Source organism: Formica exsecta, unplaced genomic scaffold (genome assembly GCF_003651465.1).
Source record: "Formica exsecta isolate Colony F162 unplaced genomic scaffold, ASM365146v1 scaffold80, whole genome shotgun sequence".
Lineage (NCBI taxonomy): Eukaryota > Metazoa > Arthropoda > Insecta > Hymenoptera > Formicidae > Formica > Formica exsecta.
The window spans coordinates 1,694,325-1,716,587 of NW_021853570.1; the positions used below are offsets into that span (position 1 = coordinate 1,694,325).

Sequence of the window (22,263 nt, forward strand, 5' to 3'; positions counted from 1 at the left end):
TCTTTCCCTCTTTCGCGCTTTAACGTCCTTTCTCTCTCTCTTCCTCCGTTTGCTCTATGTACATAATATACACGAGCCTCGCTCCCGATCATAGAGCAGTGGCGCGGGCTCTCGGTATAGCCAGCAAAAGTCGCGGACTTTAATTTTCGTCTAGTCGCCGATCGGTGTACACATACCGTTCGATCGTTCCCTTAACCTTCCGGTTCGTGGAAACGATAGGACAACACGGGGCGATTACTTCAGAGGTGAGGCTGCCGTAGTCGCGCGCGTCACCCTCGTCGAGTAAAGTGGCCGAATCTCTTCTCACGGATAGTGCGAATTCCAGATCGGCGAGCGGCTGCGAGACAAAAGAGAAAAACGACGCGGGATTAAGAGATAAATATACCAGAAGTACATCCGAAGAAGACGAGTAATCACGGGATGAAGAGGAGGAGGAGCGACGAGGACGGGAAACCGGCAGCCAAATATCGACATCGGGAATACTGTGAGTACCACTTCCATTTTCGCGCTTTCGCGGGGAGGGGACATGGCGGACGAGATTGAAGCTCTCGCGATTATATCGACGGATCGATCCTTCGCGATCGCCTGCTTCAGGATGCAATGTCAAGGAGAATCGCATGTACACGGTGTGTACACTAAAGCGCTTAACTAGACCGGTGGTCCGCGAGTTACTGGAGGCCAGGGGCCTGTCGTGGGGGATGTATATATGTTGGATATCAGAGTGATAACGCCGCCCCTAGTTTCTCGCGATAACGCTCGCCGGTAAATATAACACGCACACACCGCTGGTACAGCTACCGGTTGCATTCAGCCTCGTTGCATCCTCGTCGCGAGTGTCCTTCCGGCATCATCGCGCGAAGCGTGAACGATATTTTTATTGTTATCTCTAGAAATATTTAGAAACGTACAGAGAGAAAAAGAACAACCTCGCGTTTGCCATCTTACAATTCACAAAAAAAAGATTTAATGCGATGAGGATATATATATATATATAACGCAATATTTAATTTTAACGTGCTCGATTTGTTTGAATATTATATATTATATGTATCTTCAAAATTATGATTCGAAGTATTTACATGAATCTCGACTAATGTTTATAATACTGAGCTGTAGCGGAATGTCAACAATAAAACTGTTGTTGACATTCCGCTACAGCTCAGTATTATAAACATTACTTGAGATTCTCGTAGATACTTCGGATCATAATTTTGGATTAAGAGAAACGCGTTTTCAATATGCTTGGATAATTCAACTGCTCTATATTCACAAAAGATGATAACGGTCAGTTCGTTGCATGTCATATGTGTACCGTCTTCTTCGGCTATTTTGAAGTATAATATCGGTCTAGTTTAAAGACGATTTGGGAAATCTTCATAACTAATTTTTAGTTATTTATTTATTTGTTTGCCATTTTAATTAACCATTATATATATATATATATATATATAATTTAGAAAAAATGTTAATTGCAGTAAACTTTTTAAATCTCTGAATATAAAATACGCGCTCTCTCTCCCAGATTAATTTTAAAGATGATATAAAACTTAATTTTTTTTTTAATATTCTATTATATTTCTATTATATTTCTATTATATTTCCTATTTATTTAAACCCGAAAATCTTTATGTTCCATATAATTTACGATTATTATAATTTGATATTATTGGCGCGAGATACGATCATATCTCCAGATAATTTTAACATGATTTGTTGAATATTTTTTGTGATGCTGTAGCGTAATGATGGCAATTTATGATAATCAACTGCGTTTAGTTGCGGTTTGTAGGGAATAATTACCGAATATCTTCCGACTATCGATCATATCAAAACCACATGATAATTATTAATAAAGATAATAAACCGCATTTCTAGAGATAATAAGATAGCACGTGTTTGATGTTGCTGATTATAAGATATAATAAGATATAATAATTTAATTATCCAAAAAGAATATTTGATATTACGTAAATTACAAAATATTTACTTATTTACTTAACGCAGCAAGTTATCACACACATGTTACATAAATGTTCGTGCAAAATATTTGCGTATAGGAGAAAACGTAGTTGATATTTATCTATATTTTATTTAAGCGTAATACTCTTTTTTTTCCGTACAAACTGCTTTATTTATTTTCACTCTCGGATAAATAGACAATTTTGTCGAAATTTTCGATATTTTGTTAAAACAATGGTAACAGCGATTTTATTATATATGCTACGTGCAAGTACAAGTGCATCGCTAGCACCTATAACGGTCACTTTGGCCATTCCTTCGAGTAGTTGAATTTTATCGGCTCGATCTCGTCAGGGTCGCGCCATTATTTCTATTTAAACACTTGTTCGCTGCGTCACATGTCTCCTGAGTCACTCGAGTGCGTGTCGTTTTGTGACGTTCAAAGACGAGCCGCCACCTTCGATCGCTTTTTGATCCGCAGGACATTCGTTTCTCGTCCGTGATAATACATCTCTCTCGTCTCGCCTGTTATGCTAATCCAATTCACTGACCCGAAGAAGGAAAGATATTTACGTAAAAAAATAATAAAAAAAACTAACTAGTTTTTTTACGATTGTTTTTTAAGGTTCAAAAATAATATGTACGCAAAAGATATTTCTATAACCTTCTTGTAAATATATTGACAAGTCAAGTTCTTCTACTTTTCACGATATTTTATAGCGGATTAATTAAGTTGTAATATCTTTTTTTGGATTTCTGCTTTTAAAACAATTCGGATATTAATGAACAAAAGATTGTTATGCGTCGATCACAGTTGTCATGTTCGGGATCTTATGAATCATGTGCGCGTCTATACAAATCGACCGTTTGTCTTTAATACCATAATATAATAAGACAAACTTTGGCCCCCGTTTGCTCCCGAGTTAATAAAACTACCGTAATATCGAAGATATATACTTTCGTTGCTCAATATTTGTTGTTTCGTCAATTTATAGTGTATCGATATCATCGATCTTTACGCTTATCTTTGTCAGACATTTTATACTTGCCGAAAACTTCAATGATGCTTATTAAGAAATAATGTTTTTATATACGTATTAACTTTTATTGATCGTTGTTGAACTTTGCAAACATTTATGCCGAGTTTAATAAATATATAATATTTTATTTTATACGAAGAAGAGAGAGAGAGAGAGAGAGAGGAATGAAGTTCGAAAAAGATCTTATCGCGTTGAGTCAGGCGATTTTGTACGCTCCATTTCGTAACTATCTTTACGTAAATATGTCGAGGGAGCAAAATGTCAAGTCCGTCCATGCGAGATGTTTTTACAGTTTTGGTCAGATGATAAAAGTGCACGAAAAAGTATTTCATTTCTCATACGAAAATCTAATTTAATTTTTATTACGAATTTTTTCGAATGCTATAATTGTCGCGTAAAAAATAAAGAAAATATCTCTCAATTTCGTGTATGATATAAAAGAGAGAGAGAGAGAGAGAAATATTTTAAAATATAATTTGAGAAGCTGAATATTTTTGTTAATGGATGTGTCATTATTCGGGCTATTGTTAGACCGTAGCAATAAGTGCAATTCGGTTCGCTGAAATGTTCAAGAATGTAAATGTGCATGACGATGCTGTCGTAACGTGACATTTCAGAAAATTATTGGCATAAAATCATTAGCGACTATCAACAGGCAATCAGCCATGTTTTATTTTTGCATTTTGAAAAATCAGGAACATACATAAAATATTACAAACTGAATATTAACCACTCAACGATTTCTCTCTCTCTTTCTCTCTCTTTTAATTAAAATATATTTCCATAAATTATATTTTTGTATACAATATGTGAATAGTGCTGGTTTTACAATAATCGTATATCAATAAATCGTTAATAAATGATGATCTTGGTAACATCACATCAACATGTTTATCAGTTCCAGTATTAGAATTTGCAGATTAATCTTATCGTGTATAATTAATATGAATTAATTATCTTAATAAAATCACATTGAAAATCGTGATTCAGTCGTGATAAGCTATGATGTAACTCCGCGATTACGATTATACATAAAATTCTTTTTAATATTTAATATATCCAATAAATTCCTCAATTTTTTGCGTTTTGTAGTGTCCCCAGTTTATTTATTTATTTATTTATTTTTTTTTTTTTAATTGAATGGTTCATCAATGTCAAAATTAATAAAAGAAATTATGATATATTATCTCTTTTGTTGTATGAATCATACATTCACTATCCAAACAAAGTTTGTTCTTCAAGCAAACTTTGGTGATCGAAAATTTGATAAAATTATCTGATATTAATCTTTAGGTTAAAAGTGGACAAAAATTTCATTTTAATTTTTTACGTTGAGTAAAAAATAGAAACTATATACATGTAGTCGCTTCATAAAAAAATGAATAAGCACGAAGATTATTTCTTAATCGGAAACTCAAACTCAAATCATCAATAATTTTGGGACGGTCAATAATTACACGACCAATCTCAATATTTAATATTTAAATAATCCGAGTTTGAAATAGGAATTTTCGAGGAATTGTGTACAAAGCTTTCCCGGTGTCGAAAAATTTAGGAACGATCGTAATCGTTATCTTTGTCTACCAAGTTGTCTTCGTCGAAGGCCTGGATTCGTTATACAGTCGGGTACTTGTGCCTGAATCGGGTTAAACGACCAGGTCACAGTGGCGCACAAAAGTCATGGTTCATGTAAACCGATGTACATTAAATCATCGTCATCGTTATATCGATAGTAGTCGTTGCTGTCATCATCATCCGCCACATCGCCCTCGTTCGTTAGATGCGCTTATATCATACAGAGTGAACCATATAACTTAAAAAAAAGTATGACTAGTAATAGATGTACTGATTTATAGAGAATCCTTCTGACCGAAAATTATTTTATAGTGATGAAAAATTACCTCACTCAACGGCAAAGGAAATAATCCGAGTCAATCGAGTTATGTGGTTCAAGCTGCATATTGAAGTTATAACTTTGTGCCAATTGCACGGGCCATAATTAACATTGCTCGATAACAAAGCGCAGTGCATTCTTCGTCATACTATTCGAGTGAGTTTATGATTCCCCTTGGGATTATTCGTTCTCTCGTTCTTAGTTCGCGCGATGCTGATCGGTTTGTATGTTTAATAAAACGCGACTAGGGATCTTAAAATAATACTTCTAAATAAAGAGATCTTTATCCTGATTGTGTTATCACAATGGTGGAAAGGTTTTAAGGTCATGTCGGTTTAATATAGAAAAAAGAAGAATGGAGAAACACGGATGCAGTGCAGACCACATCCGTGTATGGTAAATTAAACAACCGGCGACCGCACGCGGAATATCGTTGATGAAATTTCGCGTAATATATCTTGAAATCTGTCACAGATAATTAAAATATTTTCAGTCACATACATAATAAAATAATTAGCATTGTACGTTTTTACGGGGTATTTATTATATATGTATATATATACATGTATTTTATTTAGAGTATGTATGTATATATATATATATATATATATATATACTATAAATAGCATACATGCACATTTTTTTTGCATGCATAATGATTACGTAATTTTACGAAAAAGAGAGAGTAGTCACTAAAAACATAAATAAAAAAAGCCAAAATAAGCATATTATTAATCTTCAGAGTTACTTAACAACTGATTCAGTTACTTTTGACAGCATAGCATCATAAATAGCACTTTTTCTTACGATAACAATTTTTTATCAACGATAAAATTCCTCTCTCTCTCTAGACAACATCATTAACCCGGATGAAGTAAATGCGCGCTGCTATGTTATTGGTCCTTATCATCGTGGACATTTTATCGTTTTCTCACCGCTGAACCGTGACACTTGCAATTTTGCAAGTATCATATGTCACATAGCGGATAATACAACATATCTCTCGTTATTACCGAATAACCGATATGCGTCTCTATCTTAATTACTGAACGAGCTAGCGAATTATCGCCATGTCATGTTATTAGAATATCTGGGCGTAAATAAAAAATTAATCTAATAATAATATATCCGATTGTGTCTAGTCGCAATGTGATTCACGTTTCATTGTCGATAATCGTATCTACCACATTTTTTCTCTCGTAGACATTTTCACAGGCATATGTAACTTGCATACGTACACATTTGAAAATTAATTTGCCTTAACAATGATAAGACTTTGTGAAATATGCGCGCGTTGTTTTTACATTACTCGCAAATAACAAAGAATATTAACGAAAAAAATGCCGCAAGATGTTTTTATTTGTACGAATCGAGTATAATTAACGTAATTTTAATGTAGATTTATGATATGTATTTTACGATCTATAAATATATATAAATGAAGAGGATCCAAGTCCATCCATTATCGGACGTTTTCTACCCACAAACATAGTTTCTTACGTCATAGTTCAATGGTCACAGTATGTGACAATACCGAGAACTACCGTCATTCCTCCAAATTTCATATTTCTTCTGTCTTCATATTAATAAATTCTTACTTTGACGTTATAATTGCCGATATTATTATATTTATAATATTTAATCAATCGCGTATTATTGTGTTTCTATTTTAATTAAATTTTATTCATGAATGATAAAATACAGAATATATATAATTTTATTAATTATCGCGATGATGGAGCAATATTACAATCTTTCTTAGTCTTATAAATTACATTAGTTGATTACATATATAATAATTTTTTGTTTGTAAAGAAGAGTCTTACGTGATAATGAGTAAGATCGTTTAAGCGCGTTATCGGAATTGACATTATCGCGATTCTATCGAGACGTCATCATGGAGATGAAAAGGTGATAGGAAAGATGGGTTTATAGGAGGATGGTATGTTATGGATGCTCCAAAATGGCCGCTACAGTGGAAGGCGAATGGTCCGTTATGAGGAATCAAGCTCTTCCTACTAGTTCGCTCCGCCTTCATTTAAATTTGCTCGCTAACCGACTCTCACCTCGATCGTTCTCATTTCGGTTGATTAATTGACAAGCATTTTATGAGTTTTGTTTGTATGTCGCTCTCGTACAAATGACGTTACATGTAACGCATTGAGCTATGACAATCTAGAATTACATTATTATTTAATTAATTCCAATTTGTAAATCTAATCTTATAATCATTGCATAAAATTATCCCCGACAATTAAAGCATAATATATTTTTATAATAATGTTTGATAAAATTATGCAAATCATCCTCTACATATATATATATATATATATTGCATTTGTATTATTAATTTAATAAATTAATTATCTGTGCCAATTTTTTCTCTTAAATATCATTGTAATTCGTAATTTCTTTCTGTCAAAAAATATATAACACGATTTTTTAAATCTGGGTTTTTGGAATCGTGCTAGTATTATTTTGTTAGCACGATATATATATATATATGGTTTCGAAAGAGGAACACATAATGACCATACCGTATCTCCGGAATTTGAACATCAAAATTTTTTCGTCCCACGGTATGGCGAGACGTCTCTTTCCTGACTATATTTTTCAGCCCCTGTCTTATCGTGTGACCGTAATTTATGCTTGTTTGCCGTCTGTCCTATGAGACGCTCTCTCTATTGCACTTACATCGGGGAATCTACAACACACACAATAGGTAGCCGGCGCCCCGTAATGGAAACTAAAAGATAATACCATATTTTACACAAGACTCTTAAACGCATATTTTCGAAAAGGAAAATTCGTAGAAAGAAATCAGTTTCTCGGAGAAACTCTTTGGGGAAAGTATTGCATTATAATCCCCCTTGCGTTAGGTTCGGGAGATTACGGAGAGGAAAGTTTTCCCCGTTGTAATAAATCTTTTAAAAGCGTGGCGCTCGCGCGAGCCAGCAGTAGAACAAATTTGAAATTAAAATTTTCGAGTTATTAACACACATTTCCGATTATATACTTCTACGTTAAAGATCTGTTTTACTTCAAAATGCTCCGTATTTTTAATTTTTTTAACTTTGAGTTTTCAAGTTTCTCTTAAAACTCGAGAAAATATAACTATGTCATTAGGTTAAAATAACAACTTCATAGAATATAAGAAGAAGATTGACGTTTTATGAGAAGTTAATTATTATTTTGACAGTTCTCCGCCGCGGGAATCGCTAGTCGCGTCATTTAGTTCAAGGAATCGATTTACCATATGGAAATTTGACGACATACTTTTCCTTACATAAGAGCAGCTAATATAGTTGAACCATCGCCGATAAATAGCTAGTTGGGAATAACCCATGCAAACTTATTTTGCCATTCATATTTTAATGATACCGCGTGTTATATGACTGTCGCAAGAAAAAATTATTATAAACAATGGTATGCGATATATAAGTACATTCATTAATTAATAATTAATTAAAAGAAAAAAAATCAAAATATAAAAAAAATGAAAGAAAATCAGAAGAAATAAAACCGTCTAAAATCTCTATTTTAAACGGATAGTTTTTTGTTTCAGGCTATGGAAAAAAACTCCTCCATAGTCACGCTCATAAATTTCCATTTATTAAAAGCGTAGATATAAGACGGCGCTCTTTGAAAATAAGAGCCCTCCAATTCCGATTAGGTATATCCAGAAACGGATAATCTTAGTACGAATTAATGTGACGGCTCAATAATCTCCGCAGTTAAATTAAAAGTATTTTCTGTAGGACATTAGCACCGAAAGAGAGAGAGAGAGAGAGAGAGAGAAAGTCTCGTGTCGCAAGAGCGACGAGGTTACTCCACACGGCAGATCGTTGTTACGTCATTTGGAACCAACGTAGGCATTGTTTTCGAGTTTCCTGAAACGGCTCTTGCGCCCGGAGTTCGTGCAAGTACAAAACACTTCGCGCGACCGGGTACAAGTCCATATACCATAAGGTATACCGGGTGTCGCTGGAGAGTTTCACAGGTGCCGTTTGTCGCCGTGTGATTATTTCGAGATAAATAAACTGCATTCTAAATTCATTAAGAATGGAATTCTTTCCGCATGGCGTTGCTTATCTTTTTTTTTTTTGTAATTTTCATTTTCAAAATGTACAGTTGTTTTTGTCGCGCAGCAATAATTCGCGGTAAAAATGGCTGCTGCCAAAGCGGAATACGCGACGTTTTTCGGTCAAGGTTATCATGCGATCGTATTTAACGACCTGTACGCTCGTGCGCGTAATCGAGAAATGGCGGAACATTTCGTATACATTTAGTACCGCGAATTTCCCGCGCGAATACATTGTAAAAAGAAATCCAGTCTGCAAATCTCTGAATTCGAGATGAATCGCATACACACATACACACAGCGATAGTGACGAATAACGTTGTTCGCATCTGAGGCAAAAATGTCACTGTATTAGCAACGTACACAGCATGTGGTTATATATATTTTTTTTGTCAACTTTAAATTTAGAGAAAATTATTTTTGATCAATTATATTTTATCGTTTTTTAATTAATTTTTGATTAGTTATATTTTATAGTAAATAAGTAGAAAATATATTTCACTTAATGTACTGCGTTATTTGTCCCTCGCGCAATGGAAAAGTAATTTTAAGTGCGAGTAGTTATGATCGATGATAAGCTGGCTATTTCGTAATACAGGTCAAGATGATAACGTAGCGCAGGAAATAAATATAACCACATCTGCTTCATCTTTAATGAAAATATTTCATTTCGCAGATACGATAGTTTTACTTAGCGAACCATTTTTTTCGTAAATGGAATCAATATAATATCATTGAAAAACAATAAATAGTCGAAATCTCACTGAAAGAATCAATTAATAGTGGCGCCTGTTTCGATCAGTGATATTTTAAAATCCATCTTATATGTTACAATATAATATTATGAGATAAATTTATAGTAATATATTTTATTCAAGAATCTAAATTTTCTTACTCAAGAGTCTCGTTTATTTTTTGTAGGTTTATCATATCTTAAGAATAAAAAAGTGTAATATGTATGTAATTTTGAATTTGAATACGTGTTTTATTCCAAATATGTATATAGAAAGTTGCCCTAAAAAATAGCAATAATAATCCGAAATAAATAGAAGAAATTTTTTAAAAGGTACATCTTGCAAATACATATACGATTATTATTGATTTTTCAAATCTTAGTAAAATCTTAGTGCCATAATCAGTGGAATGTAAGATGCAAGAGCAAAGTGTGAATATTTTCTCTAAAGATCAATGAAATCCTCACTGATATTCGATGAAATCTTGTGTCACTGCTTTAACCAATGACACTTTTACTAATTCTATTTAAGAGAGTTCCCTCTTGTTTCATTGTCGATTAATTTCCGCTACGGCAGTGTATGCTGCATTTCTTTCTTTCTTAATATCTAACTAACAACAATAATATTAATGATATCAATACGGTACAGGAAGACGCAGCGATATCCTTATCGGGCATCGGGCATCGGGAAAGGAACTGCATCTTCAATTTTTTTTTTCCTACGATAGAATTACATGTATATCACATTTCCCGATTCGTCTAGGCGAAAAGAATTCCGCGTCGTTTCTCGATAACGTTCCACACGTGTAACGCGATTTCACCAGACGCGGCATTTTCACCGGGAGGAAAATTTCAGTGACACAATTCCGGGGCACGTCTCTCAGCTTTTGCAATCGCTTGCTCGAGCATCTCGCGTCTCGTTATACGTGCCGTCGTGCGTTTCCCCTCGTATGCACTCTCTCCCACCTCGAAGATCGCGTCTCGGTTTCCGACCGGAAGTCAGGCCACCCCGACTGGACTTTCGCGATTGGAGATCAGCCCCCCCGCGCGGAAATAAGACCGTCGTCTCGTCACGGACGATCTTCGATACGTAACGCGCGACGAATCCGGAAGAAGATGAAGAAGAAAAGGCACTGCTGCTTTTTTCATCCGAGACGGTCCAATCGCGTGCCGCGTAGTCGGACGCGGCTCCGGCGGCGACTGATTTCATGAAATGCCGAACGCGTGATAATGCACACACAGAGAACGACTAAACGACGACGATATCTGGCTTGTGCACTGGGTTCGTTATATCTTGGTGGCGTGCCGCGCGAAATGGTGGGTGGCTCTCTATCGTGCCCCGGTGTACCAGCCGCGAGCGCGAGCGATAGGACTTATCTCACGATATACCGGTGCCTGACGAAACCTGACTTGAGCTGCGGCCTGCAGTGCGCATCTTCGTGCCGCGTGCGGCGGAACGCGTCTATTTCTTTCTCCGCGACGGGGAAATCATTTTGGAAACTGTCAGAGAAGACTATATCGAACCCTCGAACGTGTATTTCCTCGATTCCTCTGAGAGAGAGTCTCCTCTTTGTGATCGTTGATCCTCCAATATTCGACGAGAATCGTCTAAGACAGACGACGCTAAAATTCTTTGTCAAATCTAGTGTCAATTTTTTTTTTTTCGCTAAAAAAAAATATACCACGGCTGATTCCATTTATTCCTTCTCACCTCGGCGAACTATGTATTCACCGTTACGTATTCATGTCCGCACGCCGTGTATTATTGCCTCGTGATTTACTGGCGTGCTAAAGAATAAAGCAAGTCGGGCTACCACACGTAGTTAGATGGCTGTAGTGGTCGCTTTTATGAAGTCGATGCGTTTTCTATAACCGTGTACAGGCTGCCGGCGAATATATATCGCGATACGTTTATGGATGCAAATGGGTTGAGGCTTTAAATTCTCTTAACGAGCTGATTTTTTGCGATGTCCGGCCAGCGATACATATCGTAAGAAATTTATCGATCCATTTATTCACCGGAAGTTTATTCGCGTACATGTTTCTGCTGATATTTAACTTGTTAATTACAAAAATAATTAATTGAAATATAATTAGTAAAATCTTAGTGCCATAATCAGTGGAATGTAAGATGCAAGAGCAAAGTGTGAATATTTTCTCTAAAGATCAATGAAATCCTCACTGATATTCGATGAAATCTTGTGTCACTGCTTTAACCAATGACACTTTTACTAATTCTATTTAAGAGAGTTCCCTCTTGTTTCATTGTCGATTAATTTCCGCTACGGCAGTGTATGCTGCATTTCTTTCTTTCTTAATATCTAACTAACAACAATAATATTAATGATATCAATACGGTACAGGAAGACGCAGCGATATCCTTATCGGGCATCGGGCATCGGGAAAGGAACTGCATCTTCAATTTTTTTTTTCCTACGATAGAATTACATGTATATCACATTTCCCGATTCGTCTAGGCGAAAAGAATTCCGCGTCGTTTCTCGATAACGTTCCACACGTGTAACGCGATTTCACCAGACGCGGCATTTTCACCGGGAGGAAAATTTCAGTGACACAATTCCGGGGCACGTCTCTCAGCTTTTGCAATCGCTTGCTCGAGCATCTCGCGTCTCGTTATACGTGCCGTCGTGCGTTTCCCCTCGTATGCACTCTCTCCCACCTCGAAGATCGCGTCTCGGTTTCCGACCGGAAGTCAGGCCACCCCGACTGGACTTTCGCGATTGGAGATCAGCCCCCCCGCGCGGAAATGAGACCGTCGTCTCGTCACGGACGATCTTCGATACGTAACGCGCGACGAATCCGGAAGAAGATGAAGAAGAAAAGGCACTGCTGCTTTTTTCATCCGAGACGGTCCAATCGCGTGCCGCGTAGTCGGACGCGGCTCCGGCGGCGACTGATTTCATGAAATGCCGAACGCGTGATAATGCACACACAGAGAACGACTAAACGACGACGATATCTGGCTTGTGCACTGGGTTCGTTATATCTTGGTGGCGTGCCGCGCGAAATGGTGGGTGGCTCTCTATCGTGCCCCGGTGTACCAGCCGCGAGCGCGAGCGATAGGACTTATCTCACGATATACCGGTGCCTGACGAAACCTGACTTGAGCTGCGGCCTGCAGTGCGCATCTTCGTGCCGCGTGCGGCGGAACGCGTCTATTTCTTTCTCCGCGACGGGGAAATCATTTTGGAAACTGTCAGAGAAGACTATATCGAACCCTCGAACGTGTATTTCCTCGATTCCTCTGAGAGAGAGTCTCCTCTTTGTGATCGTTGATCCTCCAATATTCGACGAGAATCGTCTAAGACAGACGACGCTAAAATTCTTTGTCAAATCTAGTGTCAATTTTTTTTTTTTCGCTAAAAAAAAATATACCACGGCTGATTCCATTTATTCCTTCTCACCTCGGCGAACTATGTATTCACCGTTACGTATTCATGTCCGCACGCCGTGTATTATTGCCTCGTGATTTACTGGCGTGCTAAAGAATAAAGCAAGTCGGGCTACCACACGTAGTTAGATGGCTGTAGTGGTCGCTTTTATGAAGTCGATGCGTTTTCTATAACCGTGTACAGGCTGCCGGCGAATATATATCGCGATACGTTTATGGATGCAAATGGGTTGAGGCTTTAAATTCTCTTAACGAGCTGATTTTTTGCGATGTCCGGCCAGCGATACATATCGTAAGAAATTTATCGATCCATTTATTCACCGGAAGTTTATTCGCGTACATGTTTCTGCTGATATTTAACTTGTTAATTACAAAAATAATTAATTGAAATATAATTGAGAATTATGATGGACAAATTTTCTTGAACAAAGGATCGATTGCAACTTTATTGAAAAATCTCTAATCGAGAAACGCGATAGTATTTCTCGAGATATTTTCTCCATAACTTTTTTGCGGTCGGAATAATACATTTTTTCCGTTGATTCGAAGAGAGAGAAGTTTTAACGCAGCCGTTATTATAGACTTTAGAATGCACGATCGAGTGTGACGACAGCGAGCCTAATGAAACGCGCGTGGGGATGTCGGGGGGATATATTATCACTTAGATAAGAATCTCTTCGGGTTTCCCGACATCCGACACGATTCCTCATACCGATCCCTACGCTCTGTTTACGGATCGCGTATACGCCCATAAGTAACATCAATTCTCGCAACCAATCCTTTATCCGTCCTCTTCCGGAAGCTTTAACGTTCATCATTTCTGACCTCGTCATCGGAGGATCACAATCACATTCTTTCTCGCGAATAGATACTATAAATTCCGTACGCGAATAAAAACACCGATGTATATACGGTGTCGCCGAAAGTGCCGTAGGATTTCTCTTCTCAGAAATTTTTTTGATAAATTAAAAGTATCGAAAAATTTCAATATCTCCGTAATTAATCTTAAAAATAGTAAATCTTAAATAATTAATAAATTAATTCTAAAAAATAGAATATAATTAATTAAAATCCTTTCAAGTTTTATTTGCGGAAAAGGGACATTTTATTCTATGTTAATACTCGTTGTTTAGATCTTGTATGATTCGCGGAAGAAAAGAGCTAGCAGCAAGCACGTTGAGAGCCCCTGTCGGCTTGCAACTAGTTCAGATAAGGTATCGGGCCGGCGGTCGTTGCGCGCGATAGCGCTTCGCAACGCGGCCCCGATGTAACGCATCGTCACGCATTTACGGTTCCTACAAATGCACGCGTATATGTTTATGCGTTTTCTATGCAGGCATAAATGCGCGCATATGCAAAGCAGGAAGGAGGGAGCGGAAGAAAGAAAATGATGCTGTGGCGCGCGAAGAATTGGTCGAGTTCGTGCATTTCTCTCGAGAATGTCTCGGAATGATTAAATTATCGTTCCTTTTCTTACCGAGTCGGTTCATATTATCGTCGTACCTTAACATGTAATTTTTTAATTTTCAGGGTTAATTAATTTTGAAATCGATTAGACGAATCCCGAGGGAAGTTAATTATCGAAAATAAGATATTTGCGCGTTCTCTCGAATATCTTTGTAATCTGAAAAAATTCTTGGCAGAAGAATGTGCTTTTAATTAATAGATTCATTATCAAAATTTGATAAAAATATATTTTATTTATTATTTTTAATTGAAAGTTTAGATTATAAGAGTGCAAGTCCGTGGACGCTGAAAGATAAGAGATCGTAGACATCGCGTAAGGACGTCGAGCTTTCTCACTCACTTAAGAAGTGAGGTGGGTCCTTATGTAGAGTGATAATCGCGCGTGTCGAATAGCGTACGAGAGAGCGTGGTATAACTCGCGCTTCGTTGATAGGGTAATCTCTCTTGCGGCAGAGAGATTAGCCAAGGACGCGGAGATAAACCTCTGCATTGTTAACACCCCTTCTCTGCACCTTAGCGAGATGCAAGCTCTCGCGCTCTCTCTTGCTTTGCTCCTGGCGATAATGACGTCACGAAATGCTCTAATCGAGTCAATATGACGATAACGTCTGTCGTGCTACGTAAGAGCTCATCAGGAGGATTCAGACCGCGTCTATGAGAATTCGCAATCTCAGTCTCTCATCATTAAACTGAATTCGCGTTGCATTGATCGGAACATGCTCGAATTCTCAATGACTTTTGATCGTGCTAGTTTAATTATCAGCTTATCATAAAATTTTTGCACCATAAAATTATTGACAAAATATATGTAAATATAGCAATTCTATGAGCATCTTATATTATGAAAAAAAATCGTTAGAATAAAATATATTTATGCAAGGTATTTTTCAGAGAAAAATTTTCTTTCTTTTTTTATTGTTTCATTATATTTTTCATTTATAATTTTAGGAGATATTTTTTATGGAAAAATTCAAGATGGGGAATGAGAAATCGTATTTGGAAGATTTTTGAGGATAGTTCATATATATTCATTTTATCCATCGTTAAAGGATGGTTGCGCTTTGGCGGCTTGTCGGTTTAGCCTCGCACCTGGTTGCATTTTACTGGGGGGTGCGCGTAAATCTTCTCCAAACGTGGTTTTTATTTTTTCTCGAGGGACAGACAGCTGAGCAACCCGCGTCGGTCGCGTGGGGGTGCGGCCAGTGATAAGGGCAAAAGGTGAAAAGGCGGTTCTTTTCTCATGTATTACGAGTCGCGGAACGGAAACGTCGCGTTGGCACCGCGAATGCCCCCCATATGCGGGTTTTATCGCGCACAAAACGTACCTCGCCGTCGATTCGGCCCACTTTGCGAACGTTACGTCCGCGACTCATGCTAATGAAAACGTGGACTGCATCGCCGATAGAAGCCAAGGATTTTGTAGGTCGTTGCCTCTTTTTTTTTTTTTTTCCAAAATCCTGAACATTTATACCGTGATTATTAGGACGCTTTAAGAGACTGTAGCTTTCTAGAGCTTTGCGTCATTCTTCTTTTATACTTGAAAATTTATACAAATATTTCTCAAAGTATGTTTTTTTATCGATATATTGATAATTCGAAAAACAATTAGGAAAGAATTTTTGGAACAATGCGATATTTTCCGATAGAGACAAACACTGGCTAATATTTTTTTTTGGAAAATTATTCGAAGAAGGATAATGTGTGCGCAGATACATTTGTTTTACCCATTGTATACATTCAGTGTATACTATGTTGAGACAACATTCATAATGGATGTTTATGAATCATCCTTCAAGGTTCTAAACAGGTCCCTTGTGAAAACTTTTGCTCTGGGGGCATGTCATATAATCGATTGGCAAAACAAATCCTTTCCTTCTTTCGGCTAAAAACTTCCTGATCCCATGAGAGAAACGGTTTGCAACAATGGGTCATTAGGAATACGAACACGAAACAGATTTTTTCCATCAGCTATACACGTATATATAATAAAGTACGTAAAAAAATTAAAAATATCTTTTTTTTTCTAATAAACTAAAATTTCGGAAACTTTGATCTTACGTTTTTATATATACACACACACAAATAAAGGGGTTTATTGTAATTATAGATATATTTTAATTGATATATTAAATTATTATATTTTTTAGAATAAACAAAAAGTTAGAAAAACTAAAATAAATATCTAGTATTGTATTTTTTATTAATATAATTCTAAGTAAAACTTTTTCTTATGTTTTCAGAACATATGTAGAATTATTTTTATTTATATATCATTCTCTATCTTTTTCTCTCATATTTCGAGATGAAATTCTTCGTATGAGGATTGCGCCGGGTCCCTTAGGAATTAAAGCCGCCCCGAAAACGCCCCCAATAGTCGCATGGTTATCAGCGTGTGCCAGACGTGTACGGTCTGTCAAAACACATCAGCAATATCGTACCGTATTGCGAGCCGACCGTTTCTGTTGCACGCAGGGATGTTAACCAGTCATTAAGAAACGTCTGTGCCGTTGATGCGTTTCACGATAAACAAGACGAGCCTCTGAAAGCCACTCAAAAGCCTACTTCCAAACTTTGTGTATCTTTGAGGAGAATTGATCAACTCATTTAAATATATGCTTGCATAAATATGCGAAACTTATTTAAGTTTCGCGAAATCATATCGCGTGCGTCTTCGAAATAAAAGATGATATCATTTTTTAAATTTTTAACTCGTAATAATAACATTATGGAAACATTTAAAAAAATCGAACGCGATATTAAAATTATCGTCGAAGCAATGAAATGAGAATCGCTGATGCGGGAGAACACGAAGGTGACGGTAAATTGAGGGAGAAGAACGTAGGCAAGCGTACGAGGTATTATAACAAACTGCCGTGCAATATTTTATGGGTTCCATAAGGAAACGTCGTGACTCTCGCAATTGTTCCGCGTGTAATACCAGTGTAAAGGCGATCGACTTGCAGCAATAATTAATGCGAGAAATACGGATCGTTCCGACGGGAAAATAAGCGCCTGTTTTCTCTTCCTCTCTTTCTTTCTCTCTCTCGTTTTGCTTTTACATCAGCGTTTACGATTTTCGATTCGTCGAAGCGCAAGGAAAAATCTCTGATACAATAAAAAATGATAGTTTTATTTTCCTGAAAAATCTACAATATATTTCAAGATTTATACACACATATTTTAAATATCTGTTTTATGATTATTTCAATAATTAGTGAACCAACATACGGCATGAAACATCTTTTACGCACAACACGATTAATTAATTAATTAATTAATTAATTATATTATAAGATAGTTTTTTAACAAAATAATTAATGCTGCGCTATAATTAATGCAATTAATCTTACAGCTTACTAATAACAACCTCATGTGAAATGTTATAGTTCCGCTATTATTTCGATGCGAATTAAAGACATCGCCGGTGAGCGTAAGATATAGTGTGAGAAATAAATTTAAAAATATTTATTACAACGTAAAATATATATTTGTGAAAGAATTATTCGCAACGAGATTGTAAAGTCGAAGGGGATTAACAACCGTTGGTCACACACGCACTTCGCATTCGCCGCTGCGTGCGACCGCATTCGCGCTATGCGTCGGAACCGCGACGTCACATGAACACACATTCGTATACGCGTGATACACGCGTATTCTGCGAACTAATGCCATCTGTGACTCGTGCCGTGAACAACGCAATGTGTGATATATGCAAATTTTTTCAGTCTTGATATATATTTTTTTTTTTTAGGAAAGAATATTTCGATGGAAATTGCATGTGAATGCGATATGTAAAATACAATAACAATGTGCACGTTTAATGATGATTAATTGTTTATAGATATATAGAATAAACGAAGCATCATTAGAGAGCGCGTTTCTATACTTTACCTATCTTATCAATGAAACTAAAACGGAGCATGATTCATTGATTCAAATATTACGTCTATACGATATTTATTTACGTCTATGCGATTATCTCGATACGTTCTATAGTCGCATATTTAAAATTTCTTTCTTGAAATAAAGAGTAATTGAAATGAAATGAATAGACAGATTTTCTATTAGACGAAATATAAGACCTCTTCAAAATTGCGCTTTTGGGAGGATACCTTCATCACCTTCGCCGCTGGAAATGATGCTTTTGCAACAACCGTAGTATAGTTTTAATGCTGACTGCGTAAGTCGTGGCGTGGGTTTCCTTTTGTCCTTTGTGATCGATGAACCGCGCGCGTGGCGTATTTTATGACGGGTTCATAAATTTTTAATCCTGCGCAACAAAGGACCGCCGTAAAACAATAATGGGATAAATATTTGGGATAAATATCTCGTCGCCCTTCTTTAAGAGAGAAAGAAGAAGAGTTTGACATCGTCTTGGTTTGGGTACTGTAAACTTATACGTTTATAAACGAAACGGCCGAGAGACCAAGATTCCCCGTAAAGCCCGATCGGTCTCCGTCAGGACGCCCCGTCCTAGGCTAATCCTCATGTAATCCTCTTCGGCGGATCTTTGCAATCTGCGTGTTATGGTTAAACGACGACTAAGACGCAGTACGCAGATCGATGTTCATTTTGTTCTACGAAATCTTAATGAAAGAGTTTGTAAAAGCTCGCATTAGGAATGAGTAATTATGTTAACTTTGACAGGACATATTTTTCTTGGCGAAAATGTCTCTTATCTTAGATTATCAAATTGGCTTCCCAGCTTTCTCGTTCTTAAAAAAAAAAAAAAAGAAACGAGTGCACGGTCATAAAACACTAGATTATCTGTCGGTCGATCCATCCGCCGTGGGGTTTATCTATCGAACGTTCGCGACGCGGAAGACACGTTCACGGAGCAACGGGGACGACGTTATCCTAGTGATAACGCGGGCCCTAATTGTTATGTTTTCGTCCTGTCCGCGCGCGAAAAGCGACGAGCACGGTTAATGCCCGACAAAACCCGACGAGGCCCCGTCAGACCCGTTTGACCAGAAATGCGTAACGCGTTCGGTACGACCGTGTTTGATAAATAAATACGTCATGATTTCCTGTCCCGGTCATGGGAGTACCTTCGCGAATTTCCCACGAGAAGGATTAACCGTATCACACTTAAAAAAAGAAACTCCGATGAGGGAAAGCTCACGTATAAGGATTGATGAATTTACTTGCAGTTATGGAAGGCGAAGAGCAAAACGTATCTTATATCTAAAGAAATGATTGAAAAAAACAATACCAAAAATGGAAAAGAAAAATTTTAATATAATTATATAATATTTATATTAATACTAATATTAGCTAATATTAATAAGAAATTTAAATATAAATATTATTAAATTGTCTTAGAATTTTGAAAACGAGTAAATTAGGTAATTAGTACGTATTATTTATATCATTAAAAAATACTTTTAATGATAGCTATAAAAAATAGACACATTGTTATTTACGAAATAATTTTTATATAAACGATAATTAGCACCGAATCTTATGATATCATTGAAGGTTTATTAGTAGGATGGATCGCGGCAGCGGTGGTGCTCTCTTTCTCGTGCTTCCCTTTCCACCCCTCCGCCTCTTTTTCTTTGTCTCTTTCTTTCTTTCTCTCTTTCCTTTTTTTAACAAGCATAGATTTTGTTATCGCTGTGGGGCAGGAGTCCGGCAGCGAAACCGGATGTCCGCCCGCGCAGGATGTGACGTCAGAGCTGCTGGCAGGCCAGCAAGTACCGTAAACCTGCCCGACTGTTTGCGACGCAAACATGTTCCTCTCTATGCGTCTCTTTCTCTTGCTCTCTTCTGCCTCCCTGCACCAATTTCTTATACCCTTCTATCCATACGTCACATTCGTTCTTTCGTCCTACGTTTCATATGCAATTCGATATCTTAAAATTCGATACGCTTTAAATTAAATAGAACCAATAAGCATTTTTCAGAAATAAATTAACGCTGTCCTTTTATCGAAAGTACAATGATTAATTATAAATAATTACATAAGATTTAATATAAATCAAGATTAATATAAATCTTATTTCGCGAATTTATATCACGTATGAAGCATTTAAAAAATATTCGAAGAAAGGAGCACTCGATATGTCCAAATATTAAAAGTTACCTTTAAAAGATGCGTTAATCCTTTTGCTACGAATACAAATACGAAATCGTGTTTATGGGGAAATAGAAGAGCTTTTTCGAGGATGACTTTGGAGTCTGAGTGCTCCAGTTTTCTGAGCCAGCGTATATTTGTTTGCATGGACAAGGCCCATTCACGATTCATCGTGGCGATGGTGTGAAATAGCCGTAGGAATAACAACGAAGTGTCAAACTAGGAAGTCAATCCTTCATTTAGTCGAAAAGTAAAGTTTCCGCTTTCTCTAACAAGGCGAAAGGCAATGCACTTTACGTGTCGCGCGAGCAACCAAAACAACAGGCCCAAAGGCAAATATTTAGTGTTTGCGTTACCCAAAAAACTTTTCCACGATGCATATTTCATCGCAATAAATATCAAAACCAATAATCTACAGTACGCGTTAAATTCGAAACATTTTTTTCTTACCACATCAGACTTTATAATAATAATAATTTTATAATCAGATAATAGCGAATAATTTTTCTCAATAAATGTCCAGCATTAAAGATATATGTGATAGAGAATTATATTCTTATTAAGATTATATATATATATATATCTTTATCATTATTAATTATTATTGTATACAGGTGTGATATTTTTGGGACAACATATTTTTTGGAATGAAAACTGTCAAGTGTCCCCCTTGGTAACCCCGTTGATATACCCCGGGGACGCTCGTGGAGCCGTAAAGTGACGTAAAATAATATCTGTCCAAGCTAATAAGGGTCTCTCCTTCTCAGCTGCGATCTTCGATTTTCGGGGCACCGAAAGTCCCTTCGGTCTAATACCCTATTACGCGGTAGATGTGAATGCATATAGTAGGGCACCGCTCGCGACCTATGACCTCGCGATGACTGATTTACCGCTCTCTTTTCGCTCCGAAACCGATCCTTCCCTCATGATCATCGTCTTGTTCTCTTCGCTTCTTTTCTCTCTCTCTCTCTCTCTCTCTCTCTTCCATTCGAGGGGGCATTTTTGTAAATGGAGTTACGCACGACTTACAGAATATCGATATAAATTGAGGTCTTTCAAGCTCGATAATTCCAGAGGGAACTCGTGAGATCGGGTTCGACGACTCGTCGTGTCTCGTCCTTCGTCAAGGGCCCGAAATTAGTGGTTGCGACGCGGCGTGTCGTGTTTCAAGGCAACGATCGGGATCGATCGGGATCCTATCGACCTAATGAATTTTCCGAGATTAAATTAGTCGCAGGCCTTGTTTAATTCCGACTCGATACGAGCACGTACGCCTTTCCTCGATCTCGATTTCGATATATTCGTATTCTTCGGCGATTTAGAAACAAGACTTGTTATATTAGAACGCATATTGGATGCAAGAAAGCATGGAAGAATGACGATTATAATTAAATGGGTGCAGCAACGTGATAAAGAGCACGACGAAAGTATTTATTCGACGTGTTGCGTGTTTCGCGGTCCATAAAAATCCAGGAGCGGCAAGTACTCGAGATATCCATCGCGTGTCCCTGAAAGTCGCTGATAACGGGGAATCAAGCCGGTGCGCGCCGTTAAGAACGTAACAGACTCCTAAAGCAAGCTATTAAGTTTTCATCGGC

At 37.1% G+C, this 22,263-nt stretch overlaps 1 protein-coding gene across 5 annotated transcripts in view; it reads left to right on the top strand.

The window, feature by feature from the left end:
- The first annotated feature begins 6 nt into the window (after positions 1–6).
- Positions 7–22,263, top strand: part of LOC115244273 (box A-binding factor-like) — a 60,178-nt gene continuing 37,921 nt past the window's right edge. For 3 of the 5 annotated variants that reach the window (XM_029821816.1, XM_029821818.1, XM_029821819.1), the window contains exon 1: positions 7–484. In XM_029821816.1, coding sequence (XP_029677676.1) covers positions 421–484 — 64 coding nt within the window. In that variant the 5' untranslated portion in view covers positions 7–420. The remainder of the gene's footprint in view (positions 485–22,263) is intronic. The other 2 variants (XM_029821817.1, XM_029821820.1) reach the window with 2 other exon arrangements.